The 23,443-nt window shown below is 39.4% G+C and overlaps 2 protein-coding genes across 2 annotated transcripts in view; one reads left to right on the plus strand and one right to left on the minus strand.

The window, feature by feature from the left end:
* The window catches only part of IDUA (iduronidase, alpha-L-), a 52,518-nt gene that overhangs the window by 23,252 nt on the left and 5,823 nt on the right, over positions 1-23,443 (minus strand). The gene's annotated exons all lie outside the window — the stretch shown is intronic.
* On the plus strand, positions 8,615-19,871 carry SLC26A1 (solute carrier family 26 member 1). Its single transcript, XM_026077947.1, has 3 exons — positions 8,615-8,703; positions 16,336-16,986; positions 18,348-19,871. Exons 2-3 carry the CDS (start codon positions 16,342-16,344, stop codon positions 19,869-19,871), a joined length of 2,169 nt encoding a protein of 722 aa, XP_025933732.1. The 5' UTR covers positions 8,615-8,703; positions 16,336-16,341.

Below are 23,443 nucleotides of genomic sequence, written 5' to 3' on the forward strand. Positions count from 1 at the left end.
AAGCAAAATGAAAAATAGAAGAGGTCTTCACCACCTGATACTGGGTTCATTTCCTAATTTACTCATGTTTGATGACCTATGACGGTGAAAATGCACAGAGAATATGTCAAGCACTGCCTGTTCTTAATCTTTCAGAATTTTTGTGATGAATGGTTTCTGAATACTTCAGAACTGATAAATGAGTGGTATAACCCAATCCAGAAAGAGCAAGTCTTTAAATGGCAGCCCAATGTCACCTCTTGGCTCTTCAATATAAAAATGGCAAAATATCTTAAGATTAAGGAGATAAAACTAATCTATTGCATATACAAACAGTTTTGAATGAGATATGAACCTGTAGCTCTCCACAGACTAAGAACTGATAATTCCACTCCAAACCTGTTCTTGGCATTACAAAGGAGGCTAGCAAAATATTATTAACTATGGTAATGAAAACTCTTCCACTCCATGCTTTTCTTTGGTTCATGTTTAGCCTTTTTCCTTCTTTCTTCCCCCATCCCAAACAACTTCTGCTGGTATGGAAAATATCTTCCTTTTCACTGTAAAAATGAATTATGTTCTGCACTTACAAAACATGAAAATTTAACTTATGGTTAGTAAGCAGTGCTTTAATTTTTTTTGCACACAGTAATAGGCTTTTAGTATCCAGTTAAGAGTGTGCATGAATGCAAGGAACAGGTGAAGGAAACGTTCCTAAGAAACTATTCTTGCTATAGTAAATTTACCTCTAAGATTTAAGAACGTTAGTAGTAATATTCTTCATAAACTTTTCAATAAGCAGACTTTGGTTCCACAGTTCTGTCTGTTTACGGTTGAAAATGACAAAAGGAAAGGTGACCATGTGACAAAGCTACTAACTCTGACTACTGTGAGCCCTCTTACCCTTACATACTCTACAAGTAAATTCCACAATGATAGCCTCCAGTCTGGGGAACATCTTTCACTTAGGAGAGATTTCATTCTTCTAGAGAACTGAGTGTTGGGAAAGCTTGTAGGTTAATTTTCTTTTTCGTGGGATCAAATCATTGGAAGTAATTTTCGGTCATTAAGACCAATTCTTGACAATTGTTACTTAGGACATCAATTCTGGGAACAGAACAGAGTGCCATCAAGACAACAGATCATTTGTTTTGCAGACAAAAGCTGACAAACAGACAAGCTCTGGCATTTTACACTCCATGGCACCTGAAGTTATGTAAATTCTTCCTAGACATAAAATTTATTAGCCAAACCCCCTCCATAATGTATTTTCATGAAAATCCTTTTCCAAAGGGCATGGCTACATTAACTACTGTAGACAGCTCAACACTACGTAGGACAGTTCCATAGATTGCCTATCTTAATCCTGATTAAGCGCTGTAGTGTATTTTTTGTCTAAATGAAGCAAATATACAAAATCCCTGAAACTGCCAAGGCAGGGACTGCACTTCTATTTGATCTCCACGTAGGACAACAGCCTCTATTAAAACAAAAGCAGGGATGAGTAAGAAGGCAGAGATTACTGGTCTCTGGAGAAACTTCATACTTGCACAAGTCAGAAAACTGAATCTGTACTTTAATGATTTTAACCTTATCTGTTACCTGTAATTACACCGTGCAGGACAAAGATCTTTTCCAGTGTTACAATTTTTTATGTTATCTGATTGTAAATACCAATGGAGTAATATAATTGGACAGAACCAATCTACATCACAACAGAATTTGCAATCTACTCTGTAGAAAGCTGTGCTCCTGAAGAACTTTGCTACTGTTGTGAGACTATTGCAGCTACTGTGTGCTTTTGGTAAGTGCTACTCAACTGGTTCTATGTCTGCAGTGAGAAACAGGAGRAATGCCTAGTAAAAGTTGGTCTTATTCAGTTTTGAATATGTACGTTTGCCCTGAACTTGCCAGATTTCAGTTTCTTCTGTCAGCAGGGACTAAAGAAGATATTTTTTAAAAAACATCAATAACAGGTCTTTCTCCTCCCACACATACACCTTTTTCAGCTGCACTGGAAATCTGCCACATCTAGAGAAGGGATATTAAGTGTAGCGTATAAGTGCTTTTAAAAGTGCTGGAAAACCACACCAGAGTGTTTTCCCAGGTGACGCTGGCAGGGTCACGGAGGAAAGTTTACAGATTTTCACTTAACAAATTCTGTGCTATTGGAAGGATTTAAGTACTGGTTTTACTTTCTCTTCTGTGGACATACTATAGACTTTGTGGCTTTTCTTCTGCTGTTGCAAGATCTGAAAGTCATCCTGGGATGTTGCGGGGAGACAGCTGTGTACGAGAGGAAGGAGGGAGCTGAAGCTAGGAGTTGTAGAAGGATTTTCTATAGGTTGTTTTGGACTGAACTTGCATTACATGGTTGTGGGTGGCGGTTGCTTACCACAACCACAGAATCACAGAATCACAGAATCGCTGAGGTTGGAAGGGACCTCTGGAGATCATCTAGTCCAACCCCCCTGCTCAAGCAGGGTCACCTAGAGCACATTGCACAGGATTGCATCCAGGCGTGTTTTGAATATCTCCAGAGAAGGAGACTCCACAACCTCTCTGGGCAACCTGTTCCAGTGCTCTGTCACCCTCACAGTGAAAAAGTTTTTCCTCATGGTCAGATGGAAGCGTCTGTGTTTCAGTTTGTGCCCGTTGCCTCGCGTCCTGTCACTCGGCACCACTGAAAAGAGTCTGGTCCCATCCTCTCGACACCCTCCCTTCAGATACTTGTACACGTTGATAAGATCTCCTCTCAACCAGGATGGTTCAGTAAAGCACTTCAAAGAGTCCACCTGTATTTTCAAGATACTGTTCCCTTTACCTTTTTATCCCCAGTTCTTCATTGTTAGTGCACTGGAATAACAAAACTTTGGCTGTGAAAGCATTGGAGGAAACTAACAAAAGAACTCTGCAGTGGTTGCATATTTTTGGTGCTCCCATCTTTCTCATGACACAGCAACCAAACTTCAGCAGCCATTCTGAACGATGTCTAGGCCCAAGTTTGATCATGTTGTAATACATACTTTGCCCTGAAACTGTGAAGAGAACATCTTTGACATTAATCAGTCTGAAGATAATGCCTAATAGTTTTATTCTTGAATGCTGAGGAGGTCTGGAATCTCTCCTGCTTTTGGATGTGTCAGTGCTGCATTTACTGGATCCTTGTTTTTAGCTTTGATTCTGGTGTTGGACCACCACTGGAGATCTTGGATAGTGCCTGCAGTTTTTTTTGCATGTGTTCATAATTCCACCAGTAAGTGCTGACACTAGCTACTGGTTCTCTTTAGACATAAAAATCAACATAATTAGTGATCTTTCATATTATATGTATGGACTTACATATAAGTTACTTTGTTTATAGCTAACTAAACTTGCACCTGTGTGCAAAATGCAGTCTGTATTGGATTGGCATTTGAACATGCTATTGTCTTCTGAAAAACTAGAATAGATATTTTATGCTGGGACTTAAAAAGCTCAATTTTCTTTAGAGAAATATTCCTCATTTCCTGTGCATCAGCAGTTCAGTCTAGACATCAGTCTAAACATTTCATTTTCTCCCAAAACAACAATTCTAAGTTTAAAACAGTTGTGTGGTAAAAATCAGAAAAATACCACTAATTCATGATAGTGCAGTGGGAAGTCTTCCTCTCTGCTTTTCTGGATTTAAGTAGTTTTCTTAAGCATTTCACAGTATTCATTCCTGTGATGGTGCTGTTGGTGTACAGGTGACAGCTGCTGTTTATAGTTTCCTCATGCATCCTGGAGTGATGTGACCATGGAGTACACAGAGTCTCTCCTTCCCAGCAGCTGTCCTGGAAGCATTAGTGAGTTTGAGTGTTGTTTTAAATTCCAGTTGGTGAACAAACAGTTTTGCCTGGCAAGTATAAACTATCCTGCAGGTCAGCAAACAGACAAAGCTAGAAGGTGTTTGGCTGTACTCACTCTGCAGCACAAGACATCCAGATGAGGAAATCAGTTCAAAGATGAGGGAACTGAATGAGTTCTACTATCCTAATACTATCCTGACTGAGCACCCAATCAGTAGATAAACTGACCAAGGAGGCAGCACCCTGAAGAACCAGAACGACTGGCAGAAACAGGATGCTCTGGTCTCTGTTCCACAGAAACAGAATGTAGCACCACCAGGCATTTTCTGTCTGAGGTAGCCATTTCAGTTTTTAAAAAAACTAAGCTACAATAAGATGGGAGCTGAAGCAGTACTGAACTGCTTTGTGAAGTCCACTAATCCTTATGAAAGAAGAAATAAAACTGTACTATATTACAGTTAGAAGGACAAACTCAAATGCTTAGTATTGTGTTTACATAAATTGTCCTCCGCAAATCAAATGACTTTGTTTTATTAGGCGTAGCACATGGTCACTGTGATACAAAGGTACACTGCAACTAATTTGAGGTTTAAGGGGAATTTAATTGATGTAGGCATTAGAGTGAGTTTTTTTTATAAATCACTGCATTTACAGACTTCGAAAAAATTACACAGAGTGAAGAACAAGGCTATTTCATTTGCACTATGTACTTTTGAAGATTTGATGTTACTGATTGTAGCCCAATAAACAAGCACTTTTAACCTTCCCTGTATGACTAATTTTACAGTGCACTATGATTTTTTCAAGTACATAAATATGTTACCAGATATGAATTGTATATAGTAATGCCGTGACTTGTTCTGAAACCTCTTGAAATCCTCAAGTTAATGTGACAATAAAGCTCAATATATTTTCTCTTTACCACATTGACTTTACTAGTGCCCTCAGGCAGACTTGGATTTTAACCTTTTACAGTTCTTAACCCAATTAATATTAGGCATCTGAATATAAGCATAAATAGGAAGCCATACAAAAGAAAACAATCTGTAAACTCTCAAGTAGTGGTTAATGGTCAGAACCTTTTTTTTAATGTGTTTCCTGTTCTCAAAGCTAAGTGTTTGTAGCATGTCTTTCAGTCGTTTCAGCTCATTACTATTATTTCTCAAAAAAAAAATTAAGCATTTGGCACAGAAGGGCTTTTCAGAACTCAATCCTGTTTTGTTAGTGTCAGTGGAATTCAGAATGCTAGAATTTGCTCACTCAGAAATTATTGTTGGACTGAAGCTTTGATGAACACCTTCATGCTATGGAGGTGAACTAGCATCTCTACTATTAAAGCTCTGCTGAACCTTCTGCTGTCAGTACTTCTGTATGTTAAGTAAAACTTATTTATCATAAAATGCAGTTTCTTCAAAATTGGACTATTTTCACAAATTCTGAAGACAGAATAAAAGATTGTCCTTTTTTTCTCATTTGGAATTATCCTCTCCAGAGATATCTAATTTCCATTCATTCTATTCCATGACTAGGTACTGTCACTGTAAATAGTGCTTAAATATTTCAAAATTTCATTTCAAAATTTATTTATTTTAAAATTTCAGAATGTATTTTTTTATGCCAGCTTGAAGCAAAACAAAGTTATAATATTACAACTGATTCTGTATGGTCAGGTCAAATGATAACCTGAACATCCTTTAGTACTCATTAAAATTTGGATTTGGAAAGAGATTTGGAAAGGCGGTGTTAGAGAGAAATGCAGAGAGGCCTCTTGCAAAAAAATGTTAAGTGAGGGGCAGAACCCAAATACTTTGCAACTATGATCGCAATATGATCCTAATGGAAACAGGTTGTAAAGGAGAACTGAACAGACAAATTCACTTTGGTCCTGAAGCAGATGGCATGCAAAATTTTAGAGGTCATTAGAGATGATGACTCTTGGTTTTGAGGAGTAGGTAATAAAATGGATGAAAGGACAAAGCTGAGAGACGGAGTTTCCTTTACATGGCTTTATCTTTAAGACAGAAACAACACCTAAAGAGAAATGGACAGAAGCAAAAAAGACATTTTCTATTCCATGATGCACAGGGCAAAAGAGACATACTACTCTTCCAGTCTCAGGCATGCAAAATTCATTATGCAGATAAGTGCACTAGTGTGTCCCTATTATGTGTACAATTATTTTTAAGAGCTACTTTGGGAACGGCAAAGGGACAGATCTTGACTGTTGCTTGTCCAAGGCATTCTTTGCAAGACTTTCTACAGCAAAGGGAAAAGAGAGGGCTTTATTCAGACTTAAAGGAAACTTTTGGGATGAGAATGCCATAACTAATGTTGGCAAGTTTGAGTTCTTGGTAACAGCCAGTGGAATCCATGACATTAGCTTAACATCACAGATAAAATGTACTTCCCTTTCTGTTTCACCTTTATCTTTGGGTTTTGATTTATCATTTGCATCATTTTCATGTTTTTTTTTTCCTTTTTTTAAAGCTCTTTTTTTTGAGCAGGGATAAAATGATGGATATGATAAGTTGATGGAGCAACTAATCCTGAAAGGGAGTTGGTGAAAATGATAATTTGATGGGTCAGCTAATCCTGGGTACCGTTTCCAGGCACATGAAGGACAAAAAGGTGAATGGGAGTAGTCAGCATGGATTCACAAAGGGGAAATCATACTTTGCCAACCTGATAGCCTTCTATGATGGAACGACTGGCTGGGTAGATGAGGGGAGAGCAGTGGATGTTGTCTACCTTGACTTCTGTAAGGCTTTTCACACTGTCTCCCATAACATCCTCACAGACAAGCTGATGAAGTACAGACTAGATGAGCAAACAGTGAGGTGGACTGAAAACTGGCTGAATGGCAGCTCAGAGGGTTGTGATCAGTGGCATAAAGTCTAGCTGGAGGCCAGTAACTAGCAGTGTACCCCAGGTATCAATACTGGGTCCAATACTGTTCAGCATATTCATTGATCATCTGGATGATGGGACAGAGTGTACCCTCAGCAGAGGGACCTCAACAGGTTGGAGATATGGGCCAAGAGGAACCTCATAAAGTTCAACAAAGGCAAGTGCAGAGTCCTGCATCTGGGGAGGAATAACCCCTGGCACCAGTACGGTTGGGAAGCAGCTCTGTGGAAAAGGAGCATGGGGTCCTGGTGGACCACAAGCTGACCGTGAGCCAGCAACGTGCCCTTGTGGCAAAGAGGCCAGTGATATCCTGGGGTGCATTAGGAAGAGCATTGCCAGCAGGTCGAGGGAGTAGGTCTTCCCAACTACTCGGCCCTAGTGAGGCCACACCTGGAGTGCTGTGTCCAGTGTTGGGCTCTCCACGACAAGAGAGACATGGAGCTATTGGAGCGAGTCCAGCAAAGGCCTGCTAAAATGATTAAGGGACTGGAGCATTTGTCATATGAGCAAAGGCTGAGAGAGCTGTGATTGTCTACTCTAGGGAAGAGAAGGCTCAGGAGGATCTTGTTAATGGGTATAAATATCTAAAGGGAGGTTGTAAAGAAGATGCCTCTTTTCAGTGACAGGACAAGAGGCAGTGGGCACAAACTGAAACACAGGAACTTCTGTCTGAATATAAGAAAACACTTTTTTACTGTGAGGGTGACTGAGCACTGGCACAGGTTGCCCAGAGAGGTTGTGGAGTTTCCATCTTTGGAGATATTCAAAAGCCGTCTGGATACAGTCCACGGCAAGGTGCTCTAGGTGATCCCACTTGAGCAGGGGGGCGGAGTAGATGATCTCTCAAGGTCCCTTCCAGCCTCAACCATTCTGTGATTTTGTGAAACAATGATGTTGGACCTGGCCCTCTGTAGATGTGCCTGCGCATTTTACCCCTGCAAGCACTTCCTCTGCTGGCAGGGAAAGAGGAACCATCTTTGATTGTCTGACAACACAACCTTTTCGGGCCTCATACTTCCCATCTGAGATTCTCATTGCATGCAACACTCATGTTCTTCCTTGGCTGAAAAACATACACATCTCCAAATCCTTTATTTTGTAGGCCAACAAAATTTGACTGATAAGAATATTGAAAAGTCAGTGGCCCCACACCATTCAACAAAGCCATGGCAAAATTAGAAAATGAATGCAGTTCCTGTGGGTCCTGGCCTTGTGCCCAATCTATTTAACTGCACTGCGTAGTAACATTAAATATTACTTATCATCTTTGTGATTGGTGATTATTTGTCATTTGGATAAATCTGCAGCACCCAGGAGCCAACGTAACAGAGCGGGAACTTGGCCATTTACACAGTTTACAAACACTGAACAGAAAAACAGTCTTTGTCCCACTGATCTCCTGCCTACATTTTACAGTCTCCAATTTACAAGGAAGAAACTGAGATCTTGTGATCTGAATGAACTGACATGTAGGAATGGAACTCTGACCTCCAGCAGTCTAATATGTGTGCAAAGCAGAAAAGAGTACTTATTCCAGCTTGCAAAATGCACTAATCTCAGGCAAGACTGGGGTTCTATTCTTGTACATTGAATATGTAAAATTAAAAGCTAATGCTACATGAGGATGCATACAACAGAAAAAATCTGAAAAAAGAAGTAGCTTCAAAGGTCAGAGATGCACTAGCCTGCACTCAGCATATTTTTTGGGTGAGTGTTAGTTAATTAATAATCTTACCTATTATTTAAACTCAGATTCTTAGTAAGTGCCATATATATACATCCAAGTTTTCAGAGAGGTACAAGTGACAACACAATACCAAGAAGTAAGCTCAAGATCCCTTTACTTCCCATTCTTCCACTGAAGATTACATAGTTAATAATTATCCTTTAYGCAAATAGAGCAAAGCCTTACTGAAGACTTTCATTCATACCAGTGTGCAAAAACTGTAGGCACAGAGCTCAACATTCCTGTCAAAAAGCTGTCCAGGTAAGAGATTTACTCCTCCCCATATTCRAACTCAAGCTTTATTTGTTCTTTGTCTGTTTTTGAAGGTGCAAAACTGTCTCTTTTCTGTTACCTTACAGACTGGTGTTGCTTGTTAAGTTGTGCTATTATTCTGTGCTTCATAAATATTGCTGATAATGCAGATACTGGTCACAGATTTGTAAAATATAGTGAGCTGCAATTGGTATGTAAGTAATCTTCCCTGCAAAATATGATGTAAAGTTTAAGACCAGACATTTGGCTTGTTGTTCTTTGTACTTACAAAAGTGGCATACATGAAGCTTATCTGGATCTCAAAGTATTAAATTAAAATTAAAACTGAGCATTTTCCCAGTGGTTAAATATGAAAGAGGATTTCCAAAGGTATTGTCCTTATTGCCTATGGTAAAAATAAGCTGTCGGGGAAAACAAGAAATGGCATAGGAACAAGATACAACTTGTTTTTTTCTGCAACTTAAGGTGGCTAACCAGCCATGTTAACAAACATCTAGCAAAAGCACAGAAAACAGACCTTACTGTTTAGCTTTATGACTGATAACTGAGCTCTTGAAAAGTTGTCTTGAAAGACTTTTTTGAAAAACAAGCTTTTTTGCTACTTCTCCAAAGGCCAAGAGTCTGATCTTTAGGAACATTCTTTGATCCCACAGAAAAAATCCTTTTGGTGGTCATGCTCTAGGACTGTCCAGAAGAATAAGACAGTCTTGCCTTTAAGTGCATGGCAACATTTTGATCAGTATGTTCTGGAAACCCTGAACAAAATCATTCCCTAGAGTACCAGTGTAACTACTTGCAGAGGCTTGATCATTCCCAAGGATAATCTGATGAACCAACCGTAACAACAGCTGCTGGTGGACTCTGAGTTCTGTTCTGGTCTGCTCACCATCTCTGGGATTGCCACATGGCAGCAGCAGTCTTACTCAGAGGGACCCTGGACTGAGAATTGAGTAAATATGAATTGAATCATAGTAAATCATGCATAGTAAATGCATGAGTTTGCAAAAGAGCCCAACATGGCTTGGAAATCCTAAATTACATTAATAGCTGGCAGTTAAAGTTGTCAATGGGAGACTTTAATCAGAAACTCAGAACTCTAAAGTATTGTTCAACTCTCAGAATAACTCCTTAGCATGAACAGTGTTAGTTTGTAGAGGACTTACACTAACCTGGTTTTACCAGATTACTTAGACTTATAACTTTTAATTTTTTTCTGCTCTTGACTTTCAGATTAAAATAATCTTGAAACTCAAAAGAAAAATGCTTTGAAGCCAGAAGATTTTGCCCAGATATAGTCAAAAATAAACCAAGCCCATCAAATTTCACATGACTTTCCTAAAAAGCACTGCAATGTTAACAATGCTCTATTCTCTGCCTACAGCCTGAATGTTTGCTAGGTCAATGTTTAGATAAATGTTTTTGGTTTCCAAGTAATTCTGCACAATATGAGCAGATCAATAAATCAAAGCAGTAGGTCCTGAAGCCCAGACATTTGTTTTATATGCAGTTCAGGAGATTTTATTTCAGTCTAAATTTAATCTGGTCCACTAGACTAAATGTCCTCACCACATCTGTTCAAACCTGTTCAGAGAACCAATTGCTGGCTCAGGCTTTTAAATCCAGTTAAGGGTCAGAGTGCACTGGAACAGAGCTTCTGGGTATTTTCCTCTGAAAAAAAGTCTGGTTTGCATGCATAGCACTCCTCTGTACACTGAACCTCTGCAGAGTAAATGAGACTAACTAGGGACTTTTTTCAAAACTGTGTTACTGCTCAAAACTGGAACATTAATGTAGTCATAGCCATTAGAGACCATGGTGGGGGTTCTTAAACGTAGAAAATGTTTCTGATATGAAAAATGACTAGCACGAACAGTTAGCTAAACACATAAAAATGTTTTAAATAAAGTATAAAAATGTTTTAAATAAAGTGCATAGCTAAACTGATGTTATTCTCATGTTTTTTGTGCTTTATGCAACAAAAATACAATGAAACTTCAGATCATAAATACAGTGCCTGCTCCACCCACATTGCTTGATGATTGATTTCTCGTAGCCTCCAACACAGAGAAAACTCAGACTGTGTAAAAGGTTTCTTTCCTACCTTACACCTGCAATCACTACATCAGTAAGAAAGAAAGATGCTGGTACAGAGCCATGACCCACTGATTTCTGTCCCAAACAGCATATTAGTGATCGCCTTATGACAGAGAAGCAGACTCACCCTCTTTTCTCCTTCTTAGGCTTTCCAGAGATGATAGAACTTCAGGGATTAATTTGTGAGGTAGAAGATCAGGATGGGGGGACAAGAAGATGCACCAGAACACAGTCTGGGGGGGGGGTCCCTAAACTTTGCAGCCGGCCAGAATGTTATATGTGTCCTGGCAGGGACTGCCTGTCAAGAAATCTGCCAAGAGAAATCCTGCTGAACATGGTGTGATGAATGTTTCCTCTGATGCAGGGACTTTTTTGTTAATTTACTGGTGGGATGAAAAGACAGGAAGAAAGGCGGGATTGAGGCCAGTTGGAAAGTAGGCAGGCTGTTTGGCCTGAATGGTTCTTCTTTACTTTGTTTCTCTGTTCCACAAGATAAACCGAGTCACTGCATTTAACCTGAAATAACAAATGATTCAAAGCTCAGGCAGAAACAGTATCACTAAGTCTCATGACAATTTAGAGGTTTTTTTAAAGCTGCAGATCTGGGAGTTCAGTGGCTGCAGTAAAATTTGCGTTTATAAGATAAAACAAAACAAAGCTTTTTGCCCGTATGGTCATGGACAATTTGAAAAAGATTAACCTTGCAGACTGCAAACATCAAAATACAATTACAAATAACACAGATTGCTTCTCATTGTAATGATATAGACAATATATATGTATATGTATATGCATGTATTTAAATAACTTTCACTGGTATTAAACAATTTATAATGATCTAATATCAAAGTCAAATACAATGCATAGATATGTTCTATACTATATACTGCTTCAGTTGCACAGCTGTGTAAGGAACAGCTCTTTCAGTAAGTAATGGAAAGCCTTCACTTGAATAAAAAGCAAATACTGTGCTCTGTGAAGTTCAGGGGAATGCAGCAGGAGCCTGCTGGATTGTGGATTGTTCCTGTTCCTATACACCACTTAGTACATGCACACATGAAAATATGCCAGTTTGGAGAAGGAGTAGAAAAACCTATTTACTGACATCTGAGGTTCTTAAATATTACTTGAGTATTACCGCCATAGAAGGACRGTATTGTATCTCAGTGTCAGAATCAGCAGGCCAAAGTCTGCTCATGTACATATGAATAGACAGATTTGTCCCCCCATGCTCCTATCTTTGAAGGTAGCAACAGCTCTTTGCTGGGTAGTACAAATGTTCAGGGGGCATCGTGCAGACATAGTAGCATCCCATTTTCTTTTTTGTACTTCTGGTGAAGCAGCTAAGTTATTACTAAGCTACAGGCAACACAGTCTGAGAATTCCTGGGCTATACAGCTGAAAAATGTTTTGCTGCAAATAACACCCCCTTTTATTATTTGGTGTGGCTTTATTATGTTTTGAAAGCAGTAATTAAGCTCTAAACCTTAACATTGCCCACCACAAATGGAAACCAGTAACATCTAATTTTAGAGCTGAGTGTTTTACAGCTAGCATGTTCATTTTACATAGCATTCTTAAAATTATATGCAGGAAGAAACCCTTATTTTCAGGAGAAAACAAAATTGAAAATAATGACCTCATGCCAGCATTTGGCTGTGTTTTGGCTTGAGCACACCTATTTCCATCAGGAACTGTTTTATGACCTTTTGCTAACATACATCAAAAATGCTTAACAGATTTGTGCTTTAGCAAACTAGCTCTTCTGTAATTCAAAAGTTTTTCTTGCCTTTTAAAAAGAGCTACCATTCTGATTAACCAGCAAGGCAGACAGTCCAGATATATTACTAAATTATCATCTGTACACAAATCTCTTAACAAATTCCCAGAAAAAATTTATTCCACTAATCACAAGTATCAAAACCTATTAGCATCTGCCAGGTAGCAATATAGGCTTCATATATGTGCTTATGACCCATTCTGAAGATTTTTTTTGTAAATACAGCATTTATAAGTAAATTGTGTGAGTTTAGAGTTTAGCAACTATGCAATCAAATATCTAAGTCTAGTAAACAGATGTGAATGCAATCTTTTCTATGTAGCCTATCAAAAGCACCCATTGGATATTGAACTGCCCACTAGTTTGTAAGTATGTAAAATAAGGCCACTGTATTTACTTCTTGGCTGCCTGAATTTACTTGGCTGTAAGAAGTAAGTGGCATTTGAATAGGACTTGCTGTCTTCGAGTACAAAATTCTCATTTTCCAAACTAATGTAGGTAAGATGTGAAGTATTATTTCTTGCATCTTAAAAATAAGTGTCTTTACTGTAGTTTCTAATAGTCAGTATTTGGTTAACTTTAATCATATGCTCTTAAGTATTTCTCCTGGTTTTGTAATTTCTTTTCTCTTATCTTTTCTCTCATCTTTGCATTCTAACAAAGATTAGACCCAACCTATTTGTACTCCAAGCAAATCTTGCCTAGTATAAACACTCAGTCCAAATTTAAGTTTGTCAATACAGATAAAAAAAGTCTTCAATCTTTCTAGATAATTACACTAAAATTGTGATTCATTGTCCTTTATGACTGACCAAAACCTTACTCAGAAACATAAAGAAATATACAGGGGGAGTTAAAAACTATTTAATGTAATCAGGATGGATAGAAATCCACTGTTTTTTTTTAAATATATTTTGACTACTGATCAGGTCATTTTCAGCATGGACAAACAGTCCATAAATCTCCAAAAGGATCTCTTTTCTGSCTTCTACCAAGTTATGAACTACATACCTGTAACACTTAAACAACCTGCTTAAAGCTGTAGCTAAACTTTGCATAGCTTTAAAATTTAGGCTATCACTTAACAATACCTGGGAATTTGTTGCAGACTTTTGTACTAGCTATAGATGTATATCTTCTTGTTACTGTTTCCAGCTCTGCTGACTAAAGGTATTTGTAAAATCTTTGTAAGTTTTCCCTTCCTAAGCAGGACAGATAGAAAAGACTTTAAAATGAGCCACTCTTTATTAGGAGTGTTACAGAGCAACAGCTTACAGACAATTGGTAATGTATTCCTTTAGTTATTGATTATACTTCCAATCAGACGTAAAAGCCCACTGCACTTCCTCAGTTTGGACTTCTATATTTTAATTAGATGTTACCAAACACTAACAAATCAAAATACCCTCACCAAAAAGAAAGTATGAAATTACACAGGGAATGATAACTCCTGGCACTAGAGTGTAAACTTGCTATTAATTGTTAAAATTATTAAAAAACATCAGAAAATGCTGTGCCAGTGAGTGAATTCACATTTGAGGAAACTGAAGGGTATGGCTTCTGTCTCTAGATATAGATTCAGTAAAAAAACAGCTTCAATTTGGGAGACAGCACAAGCTTTGTTATTATATTGGAAAGTCACACCTGGCATCATAAAACTTTGTTGTGATAGGTATTCAAATCAACTACTCTGCTGACTGTGTTAATGCAGATGCATCTTGTACCACAAAAGAACTCACCAAGCACCGAAGTTATATTTTTGCTGGTAGTAGCTCTACTGGTTATTGGCTATATTGGCTATTATTTTCACGCTTGCTTCATAGCTGTGCCAGCAAAGATTCTGAATACGGACCAAACCTGGAAATATGTTAATTTCAGTCTTCACAATGCAGAGATCCATATTATCACAAATAGAAGTATTTCTGTTTTCACCTCTGCAGAACCTAGTTGGTTTCCACTTTATCATAATAAAGATGTGTAGAGGAATTCTGCTCTGTACCTGGACAGGTTAATTGATACCTTTTTAGTAATGATGTTGTACCTAGAAGTCTAAAGGCATAAAAGAAGCAAGATTTGTAGGGTGAGAGAATACTTCTTATTAGATTGGTTGAATTAGTTGGAAAAAAGAGAGGAGCTTTTGGGCGGGAAGTCTCTTTGTCAGGAATGAGACAAAATGCCTGATTCTTGCAAGATTCAGGCACCAAGCTGAGCAGGTGTTTCTGAAAACTCACTCAGCACCAATCCACACCTTGAGATGCTCAGATAACTCTGAAAATCTGACTCAGGAAGATCAAAAAAGCTGTCCATTTAACTAACTGCAGACAATTCTTTATTTGTTTATCAGTTTTAAATATTAAAAATGTTTTGGTATTTATAGCTTTCTTACTTACAGGCCATGGCCTTTAACACTGGCATTAGCATGTCATTTCTATTATTGCAGAGACCCTTACTGTTTGTGAAATTGGGAAAAGCTGGGTTTGGGAAATTCTTCCCTCCTATATATTGCACATACTGTTAGCACTATCACATGCTCTCTCTTCTAGGTCAATATGAGGCATTCCTTATTTCTCAGTATTTATATATACACATTCATTCTTGGCAGTCTCTTCTACTTTCTTTCCATTGCAAACCAGAAGACAAGATTTGCCAGTTGGCGTAATCTTTGACATTTTCCACCTTCCTGCTCCTATTTTTAATTTTAAACTGTCCTTCTAAGGTAGGGCACCCTTATGCGATACTGTTCTGCCTCTCAGTCATGTACCCACCTACATCCAAATGATTTATGAATGCACTAAGTTAATTTCAACTTAATTGGCAACTGAACAAAAACGTAGAGATCTGAGTTTGGTGAAAACAGTTATGGTGATAGAGTACCTCCATTAGGAGAAGACAAATTTTCCCATCCTTTAGGTATCAGAAAACTGACATGGAGAAGACCCATAGGAAACAAGGCTTTGTTAGTTCTGCTGCCCCCAGAATTACTTGTTATATCTTACTGCTTGGAGGGCAAAGCTAGGGAAACTACTGTTTTTCCTGCAAATACTAATATGTAGCACTCTTCAGAGATGGTAACATGGTCCGTAGATTGCTCAACTGATATTTGTGAAGAAATGCTTAATAATTAATAAAGTTACACACCAAACGATCTACAGTGCAATGGGTTCGTGTTATGTGGTAATTAATAACATAAGACAATTTCTAAAGGTCCATTGGTGGTTTGTGCGCAAACTTTTGCAAGATACTAAATCACTGGTCTCCAAGAACCTCTAGCAAAAGCCATCTCCTGTGCATTGAGGACATCTTCAGTGACAGATCACTACACCACATGTGACTTCCACATTAAAGACCACAAATGCACTAATAGAAAGACCAYAGACTACCCTTTGCTATATGTTTAATTCACATTGTCAAGTACTGCCTCAGATGACAGAGACCTCTATGTTGCAGCACTCAGAAGAGCTGATGAGATTAGTTGTACATAGCTATGACCAGTTTAGCTTCACTTTTCCTTTGAAAAAAAAATTGTATTCAATTGAATGCATTCTTAAATGTCTGCAGGGAAGGGTTCAGCATACAGATTTATTTCTTAGTGTTACGGGGTTCCTCACCAAGGGCCTGTAGTGTTGTTCCCATTGGGATGATGCTTCAGTAAAAACACTATCAGGTGTCAAACTTTTAGCATTAAATCTCTGTGCTAAGAAAAACTTGACAAATTGCAACCTAACAGCATTTCCTTCACACTGCAGGAACAGATGCATGAAGTAAACACTGGCRCAATGGAAAGACCACTGGAGGCTACCAGGCTGGAAAGCAGCACCTCTTCCTGCTTTCTTATGGAAAGAAAGACTCATGTCAAGATTAACAGGAAACAGATCATGTTAGCCAAGCTAAGGAAGAGCTGTTCCTGCACCCCAAGGAAACTGAAGAACCTTGTCATGGACTTCTTTCCTGTTTTACGATGGCTTCCCAAGTACCAGTGCAAAGAGTATATCTGGGGGGACATCATGTCTGGGCTAGTGATTGGGATCATTTTGGTGCCCCAAGCAATCGCATACTCATTGTTGGCAGGTCTAAAGCCCATTTACAGTCTTTACACATCATTCTTTGCCAACATCATTTATTTCTTAATGGGCACATCCCGTCATGTCTCAGTAGGCATTTTCAGCTTGATAAGCTTAATGGTAGGACAAGTTGTGGACCGAGAGCTTCTCTTGGCTGGGTTTGACTTGAATGATGATGCCCCACCAGCCTTGGGTGATGGCTCCCTCTGGAACGACAGCCAACTCAACACAGCTGCCTTCAATCTTACCATTGGAGGAACGAATGTTGAGTGTGGGAAAGAATGCTATGCTATCGGCATTGCTACAGCCTTGACATTTGTAGCTGGAGTGTATCAGGTAAGTAAGTAGTTGATGACATCCAGAGGAAAGGTATGAAATTCATAAAGCTTCTCTGCATGGCTGAGCTTCCTCTTTCATACAGGAATAACAATGCAGCATCATTTCATTTAAATGACTGTACTGTTTTCTTCAGGAATCCTAATTCTGTAGGCAACTCAGAAAAAGCAGGAGCCAGATAGTTTTATTAGCAAGCACAGGCAAACCAACAGTCTTCTGCAAGACTGACAATATTGTTTTGATTCTCCATTACCTCTTGGCCTTGCTACCTTCATGGGATAATGGATCTGATTCAGATCTCATCATGACAGAAATTCCCAGGTACCTGTGTACTTTAACAGTGAAGAAATAATTCTGTTTCCCTAGACACTTTGAAAAAAGATGCAGGCCCATTCACCTTTTTCTACACTGGTTCAAAATAYGCTGCTCAGTGTTTTACTACTGGGTATGGTACTCCACCAACGTACTAGCCAGAGGTAACTCAGAAGCAGAAAGGAGAAGACAGGAAGTTGACTGACTAACCTACCATTCAGACAGTGGTTGTGCAGAATTCTTTGAAACTTATCAACTTGCTGCCTTTCACAAGGATGTCAAGCAAACACAGAAGAAGCACTATGAACATATTTGCCTTTTAATTGTATATTTATGAATTAAGAAGGCACTACAGATCTTGATTTTAATAAGAAGAAATTTCAGGTCATGTGTATGAACAACAAAATGCCCACATGAAGCTAAATTTCCCAAAGTCATCAAAGGAAGAAGGGTCAATTAGTTAGGAGAGTATCATGGGATGGGGGGAAAGTTTGTGAATTCTTATGCCATTTCTGATCTTAGGCATGCCATAAAGGCTGCCTGTGCTCCACTCTTCCTTCCACTCACAAAGCTAAAATTAAAAGCAATGTAATATAGCAATGCCACTACAGTAGAGATCTTAGCTGTCCTCACTGAAGTTCCATTTACAAAGGAGTGATCATAGTTGTAACTTTAAATCACTTGTAGCCAGGAAAAAGTGAAATTTCTTTTGATACAACAGAAGCACTTTTGGACCTACTGCCTCTTTGTTCAAGAAATAAAACTCAGACAAGACACTTCAGTGGAGTTACTTTGCACCAAGGCTGGAGTTACAGAGCTTGATTTGACCCTGTTTTAAACTCATCATTTATCTCTTTTGTTTGCAGTATCCCACAGCAGTAAAAGGAAGGCATTTGTTTTAAAAGCATACCAGAAACATCATAAGATACTTGCTGTTTTAAGATTCAAATAGGCAAGCACTACCTGCCTACAGCTAGTTCCCTCCCATCTGTACTTAATTATGTGCAGCACAAATTTAAAGCTCATCTTTTTTTTTTCTCTCTTCCCAGGTTCTAATGGGAATCTTTCGTCTGGGTTTTGTATCTATGTACCTGTCTGAGTCTATGCTAGATGGCTTTGCAACTGGTGCTTCCTTAACCATTTTAACAGCTCAAGTGAAGTATCTGATTGGAATAAAAATCCCACGTAGCCAAGGGCAAGGAATGCTTGTAATTACTTGGATTAATATTTTCCAGAACATTTCTCAGGCTAACCTTTGTGATGTCATCACAAGTGCCATTTGTATTGTGGTGCTGGTCACTGCTAAGGAACTGGGAGATCGGTATAAGCATAAGCTGAAATTTCCCCTTCCCACAGAGCTGGTAGTTATTGTTGTAGCAACGCTGGTGTCACATTATGGAAACCTGAATGAAGTGTATGCATCCAGTGTTTCTGGAGTTATTCCAACAGGATTTATTCCCCCCAAGGTACCGTGCTTTGACTTAATGCTCCGAGTCGCTGTAGATGCTTTGCCGCTTGCCATAGTAAGCTTTGCCTTTACTGTATCCCTTTCTGAAATGTGTGCAAAGAAATATGCTTACACCATCCGAGCCAATCAGGAAATGTTTGCTGTGGGGTTCTGCAACATCATTCCTTCTTTCTTCCACTCTTTTGCAACCAGTGCAGCTCTGGCAAAAACACTTGTCAAAACATCTACAGGCTGTCAGACTCAAGTCTCTGGAGTGATTAGTGCAATGGTGGTTTTGCTGGTGCTGCTCTTCTTGGCACCTCTTTTCTACTCCTTGCAGAAGTGTGTCCTGGCTTGTATCATTATTGTCAGCCTCAGAGGAGCCCTGAAGAAGTTCCGAGATGTGCCAGTGCGATACCATGTAAACAAGGTGGACACACTGGTTTGGGTCATTACTATGTCTGCATCTGCCTTGATTAGCACAGAAATAGGGCTTTTGGTTGGTATTGTTTTCTCCATGCTGTGTATCATTGTTCGGACACAGCGGCCACGGACAGCCCTGCTTGGTCAGATCCAGAACACCAGCTTTTATGAGGATGACTTGGAATACAAAAATCTCTCTTCTGTTCCAAAGGTCAAAATATTCCGTTTTGAAGCACCACTTTACTATGCAAATAGAAACTATTTCCTGAAGTCTCTGTACAGATTGACTGATTTAGATCCTAATCTAGAAGCTGCTAGAAGGAAGAAATATGAGAAGAAGGAACAGCAGCAACCAAAAAAGGGAGATCACACAACTGCTAATGGATTGGACATGGGAGAAACCACTGTGCAACTAGTACCTAAGCAAATTGATTTCCAAGCCATTGTTGTAGATTGTTCTTCCATCTCATTTTTGGACACCACTGGAGTTAATACTCTGAAGGAAATCCTGAAAGACTACAAGGAGCTAAACATTTCTGTTCTCCTGGCTTGCTGCAATCCCTCAGTAATAGACTCTTTGAAAAGAGGAGGTTACTTTGGGAAGGACTTTGGAAGTATGCAGGAACTGCTGTTCTACAGCATACACAATGCCGTGCAGTTTGCAAAAGACCTGAACCTTTCAGCAGACTGCTCTGGTGTTTAGTCTTGTGTTTTTCCTGCTACTACGCAATACACGTGACAGATGAGAAGGGGTAGTTTGCAATAATTAAAATGATCAGACACACCGTTGGCTGGGTACAGCAAGGGGCCTACAAGCTATTCTTCCTTGAAGAGTTCTGCAGTTTGCCAGGTGCCACGTAGAACAGCCACTGGGGATGGAGTCCAGTACCAGCCTGGAACAGGTTGGATTATTATCTGCCCTTCTACCTTAAAATGCATGKGATATGCTACAGGGCAGTTTGGGATTGACTTCCTCCTTGGGCCACAGTCATGTGTGACCAAATATATACACCATGAGACTGTTGTACTGGGAAGTCTGCCCAATACCAGCTGCTTCCCCCAGGGGTTTATTAGCTGGTTTGTGTTAAGAGGCATGAGCCATCTTCAAGAAAATGCAATGTGTTTAGCATCTTGGCCTCATAATGCTTTAAGCTCTGGCTTGCAAGGCCTTTGCTCTTCCCTTGTCCCAGGTACGCTCCTGAAAACAACTCCCACTATTTGCACACAACTATATATAAAATACTGTGGGACGTAACATGTCTTTCCTCTTCACCTTGATTGCAAGCACTTAATGATGCAGTCTGCCATTGGAGAAGAAATTATGATCCACCACATGTTCCTCTCAAAAGCTTCATGTCCAAAAAACACCCCTGAAGTCACCTGTGTTGTTATGGTAACTAGTTGCTGAAGGTTTTGATACCCTTAGTAATACAGGAAGAAACATGAACCTAACATATAATTTTGTCATAACTAGTGAAGCAGCATAAACTATTAAGAAAGGCTTTGACTGGCAGTCCCACTGTTACTTTGATTGCTATACCATCCTGTCAAAATGAATTGCCCTTGTTGGGCAGATGCAAATCTAATTCAGGGACACAAAAGGATGACCAGCCATAGACCCTAGAATTGTGATGAAACACAGCATGTTTGTCCTATAACTGCCTGCCTTGGTGCTGGGCTAGCAAAAGAAAACAGGAGAAGAGAGGGCAGGGTGGGAAGGCAAACCTGTGACCTGACTGGAAGAGGAGTGACAGATAAGGACTGTCAGGCTGGTCTTCTCTTGTGTAATACTAATGAAGTTTTATAGTAGCATATCTGGGCCAATGAAGGGGGCAATGCTTTGTAAGCTATGTATCCCCATATGCTAGAAAAATCCCACTATTTCTTGCACTACAGGCTTCCCCACCCCACCCCCTCACCATGTTATTCTTTGATTTGATGTACACTAGCCTGTGTTTTCCAGGGCTRGATTACTTTTTATACTAATTTCTTTAATAGGTGTTCATTTTGTATTGTGTCAAATGATACCCCCAAAGCCCAGTGTGTCGTTATACACTCTTTTTACAAATCAGCATGGGCCTAAATTTTGATTGTAACACATTTGGTACTCTGTATTCTGGCACTTGGCTTTGGTAGAATATCCCTTCTCATAGCCAATAACTATCTGCTTCAAATTCCCCACGTCAAAGGCTACCCTTCCCTCCTCCTTTATGGCTGGTTCACGCACAGTAAGGGGGTGTGGAAGGAAGGCCTGTCACAGCTGTGCCTGTTACACTTAACAGACTCTAAACTTAACAGAGACTAGAACTGGGTTCCACATACGCTGAAGCCATTTCTCTGCTGTGCTGTTTGAATAAAACATTGAGCCAAGGCATTACGAGACTTGTTTATTTCAACTTCTCAGGTCACTCAGTGAAAAGAACACTCTAACTGAGGTTCTCCAGGTGCTCCAAAGCTTGTCTGGCTCTCAGGAACAAATATTTCATTAAAAGAAGAATGGTGCATTTCCATAAGCCAAAAAAAAAAAAAGCTTTTGATGGGGATGGAGAGTAGCACAGTTTTAGGCAAGTGATTCAATCCTGAGGTTCTTATGCACTCACTACTCAAAAGCATGTCAGCTCCACACTGTTAGTACTGCCAGAACAGTAAAACCTGACAGAAATACCTGTCAAGAGATTACAGGATTGACTAGTGGCAGTGTTTTCCTGCCATAAAACAATTTAATTACATTATTCTTTAAAGTGCTGCCTTGTTATGATTAGCTTATTTCTGTCATACAAGCAAGTGTGCAGAGCTCAAGGACACAGTGTTGCTTTTTGTCCATTTGTCTTTGTTTGTAACCTTTCTTACGTCAGGGAATCTCTCTGTTATCTCCTGCCAGGGCCTAGCATGAGGAAGTGGTTTACAGGAGTTATTGCCAGACAACTTATCGGTACAGTCAGTCTTAGGCTGTTGTGGCAAAGCAAGCTATTGCTTAAAATAGCTAAAATAGTTTCAGTAGACAAGAACACACCTTCTGGCAATCTAGACTTCCTTTATCTTTATGGGTCAAGGTACCAATCTGGATCGTAAACGAAAAGTGCAARAAAATATCCATAACTACAAGATGAATCTCATTTTAGAAGAGGAAAAGAGGTCCCAAAGGAAGGTGTATCCTTACCTAGAAAAAGGGTAGTTAGAGCTCCAACACTAGACAACAGTCTCTGGAGAAAAAGAAAAAAGAAAAGCTTCCCTTGCAGCTTTCTCCTTCTCTGATCCAGCATACTGAGAAATTAAAAGTCAGAAGGCTCTTTTTCATCCTATTTATTGCAAGAATGGCACCAAAGGAGAGCTAAGCAAAGAAAAGCTGGTATGCTTTAAAACTTCCGGTGGAAGACTAGATGAGACCATATGAACCATTTTCTATTTCAATTTCATTGACAGAAATGGCTCACAAGCAAGTTGTTGTGTTGGACAAAGTCAAACACAGTAGAGAAATGGCTTTCAGTGCTATGATGTAGGGATGCTGGGAAGCTGTAARTGATTTCTAAGGAGTCTGGAAAAGGTAACTAAGCAATCTTTTACTGGCAGGTTTATGCTTGCTATACTACATTATACCAAGATTCGGTATGCAGACCGAAAATGTTGAAAACTGCTGATTCTCTTCTCTCTTGTTGTACCGGCAGGAATTAGGTACCMTGACTTGGAGAGAAGCTGGGGATGGATTGTAATTCCGACTGAGTTAATACTAATGTTGGAATAAAATTGTTAAATAATCTGTTAGGAAGTGTTATCTCCATCATGTAGATGGTCCATGGACTTGTCCACTGTAGTGCCTCGCATAGATCGCATATTCAGCAACCTTTAATATTTCTGCATAAGAATAGGGGAGAACTTGTAACCTGGGGGAAGTGTGTGTCCCATGGAGCTGGGCAAAGAGTTGGTGTCTTTATCTCAAGCTCTCCCCTTGGCTAATAAAGGATGACCAGAATGTGTTGTCCAGAGCTGTCAAAATAGCTATACTTGTTGGTAACAGTAAATAACAACTTGGGAATTGTCCAGTCCAGGACAGACACCTTAGATTCCCCCATAATTGTGAATGTTCCTGTGTCATATGAGCTGGACACAAATGTGAGCTTTTGGTTGAAAATAAAATTAGCAGTTCTTTGAAAATGGCCTGTCCTGTGGTGTCCTTTCATGGTTGGGTAAAATAACAGGAATACTTACAGCAGAGAAGAAAAGAGGATGGGGGCTTGCTGCCCTAGAAAAGGGTTAAAATACGAGGACCCACTCAGT

Source organism: Apteryx rowi, unplaced genomic scaffold (genome assembly GCF_003343035.1).
Source record: "Apteryx rowi isolate R43461 unplaced genomic scaffold, aptRow1 scaffold_113, whole genome shotgun sequence".
In the NCBI taxonomy this organism is placed as follows: domain Eukaryota; kingdom Metazoa; phylum Chordata; class Aves; order Apterygiformes; family Apterygidae; genus Apteryx; species Apteryx rowi.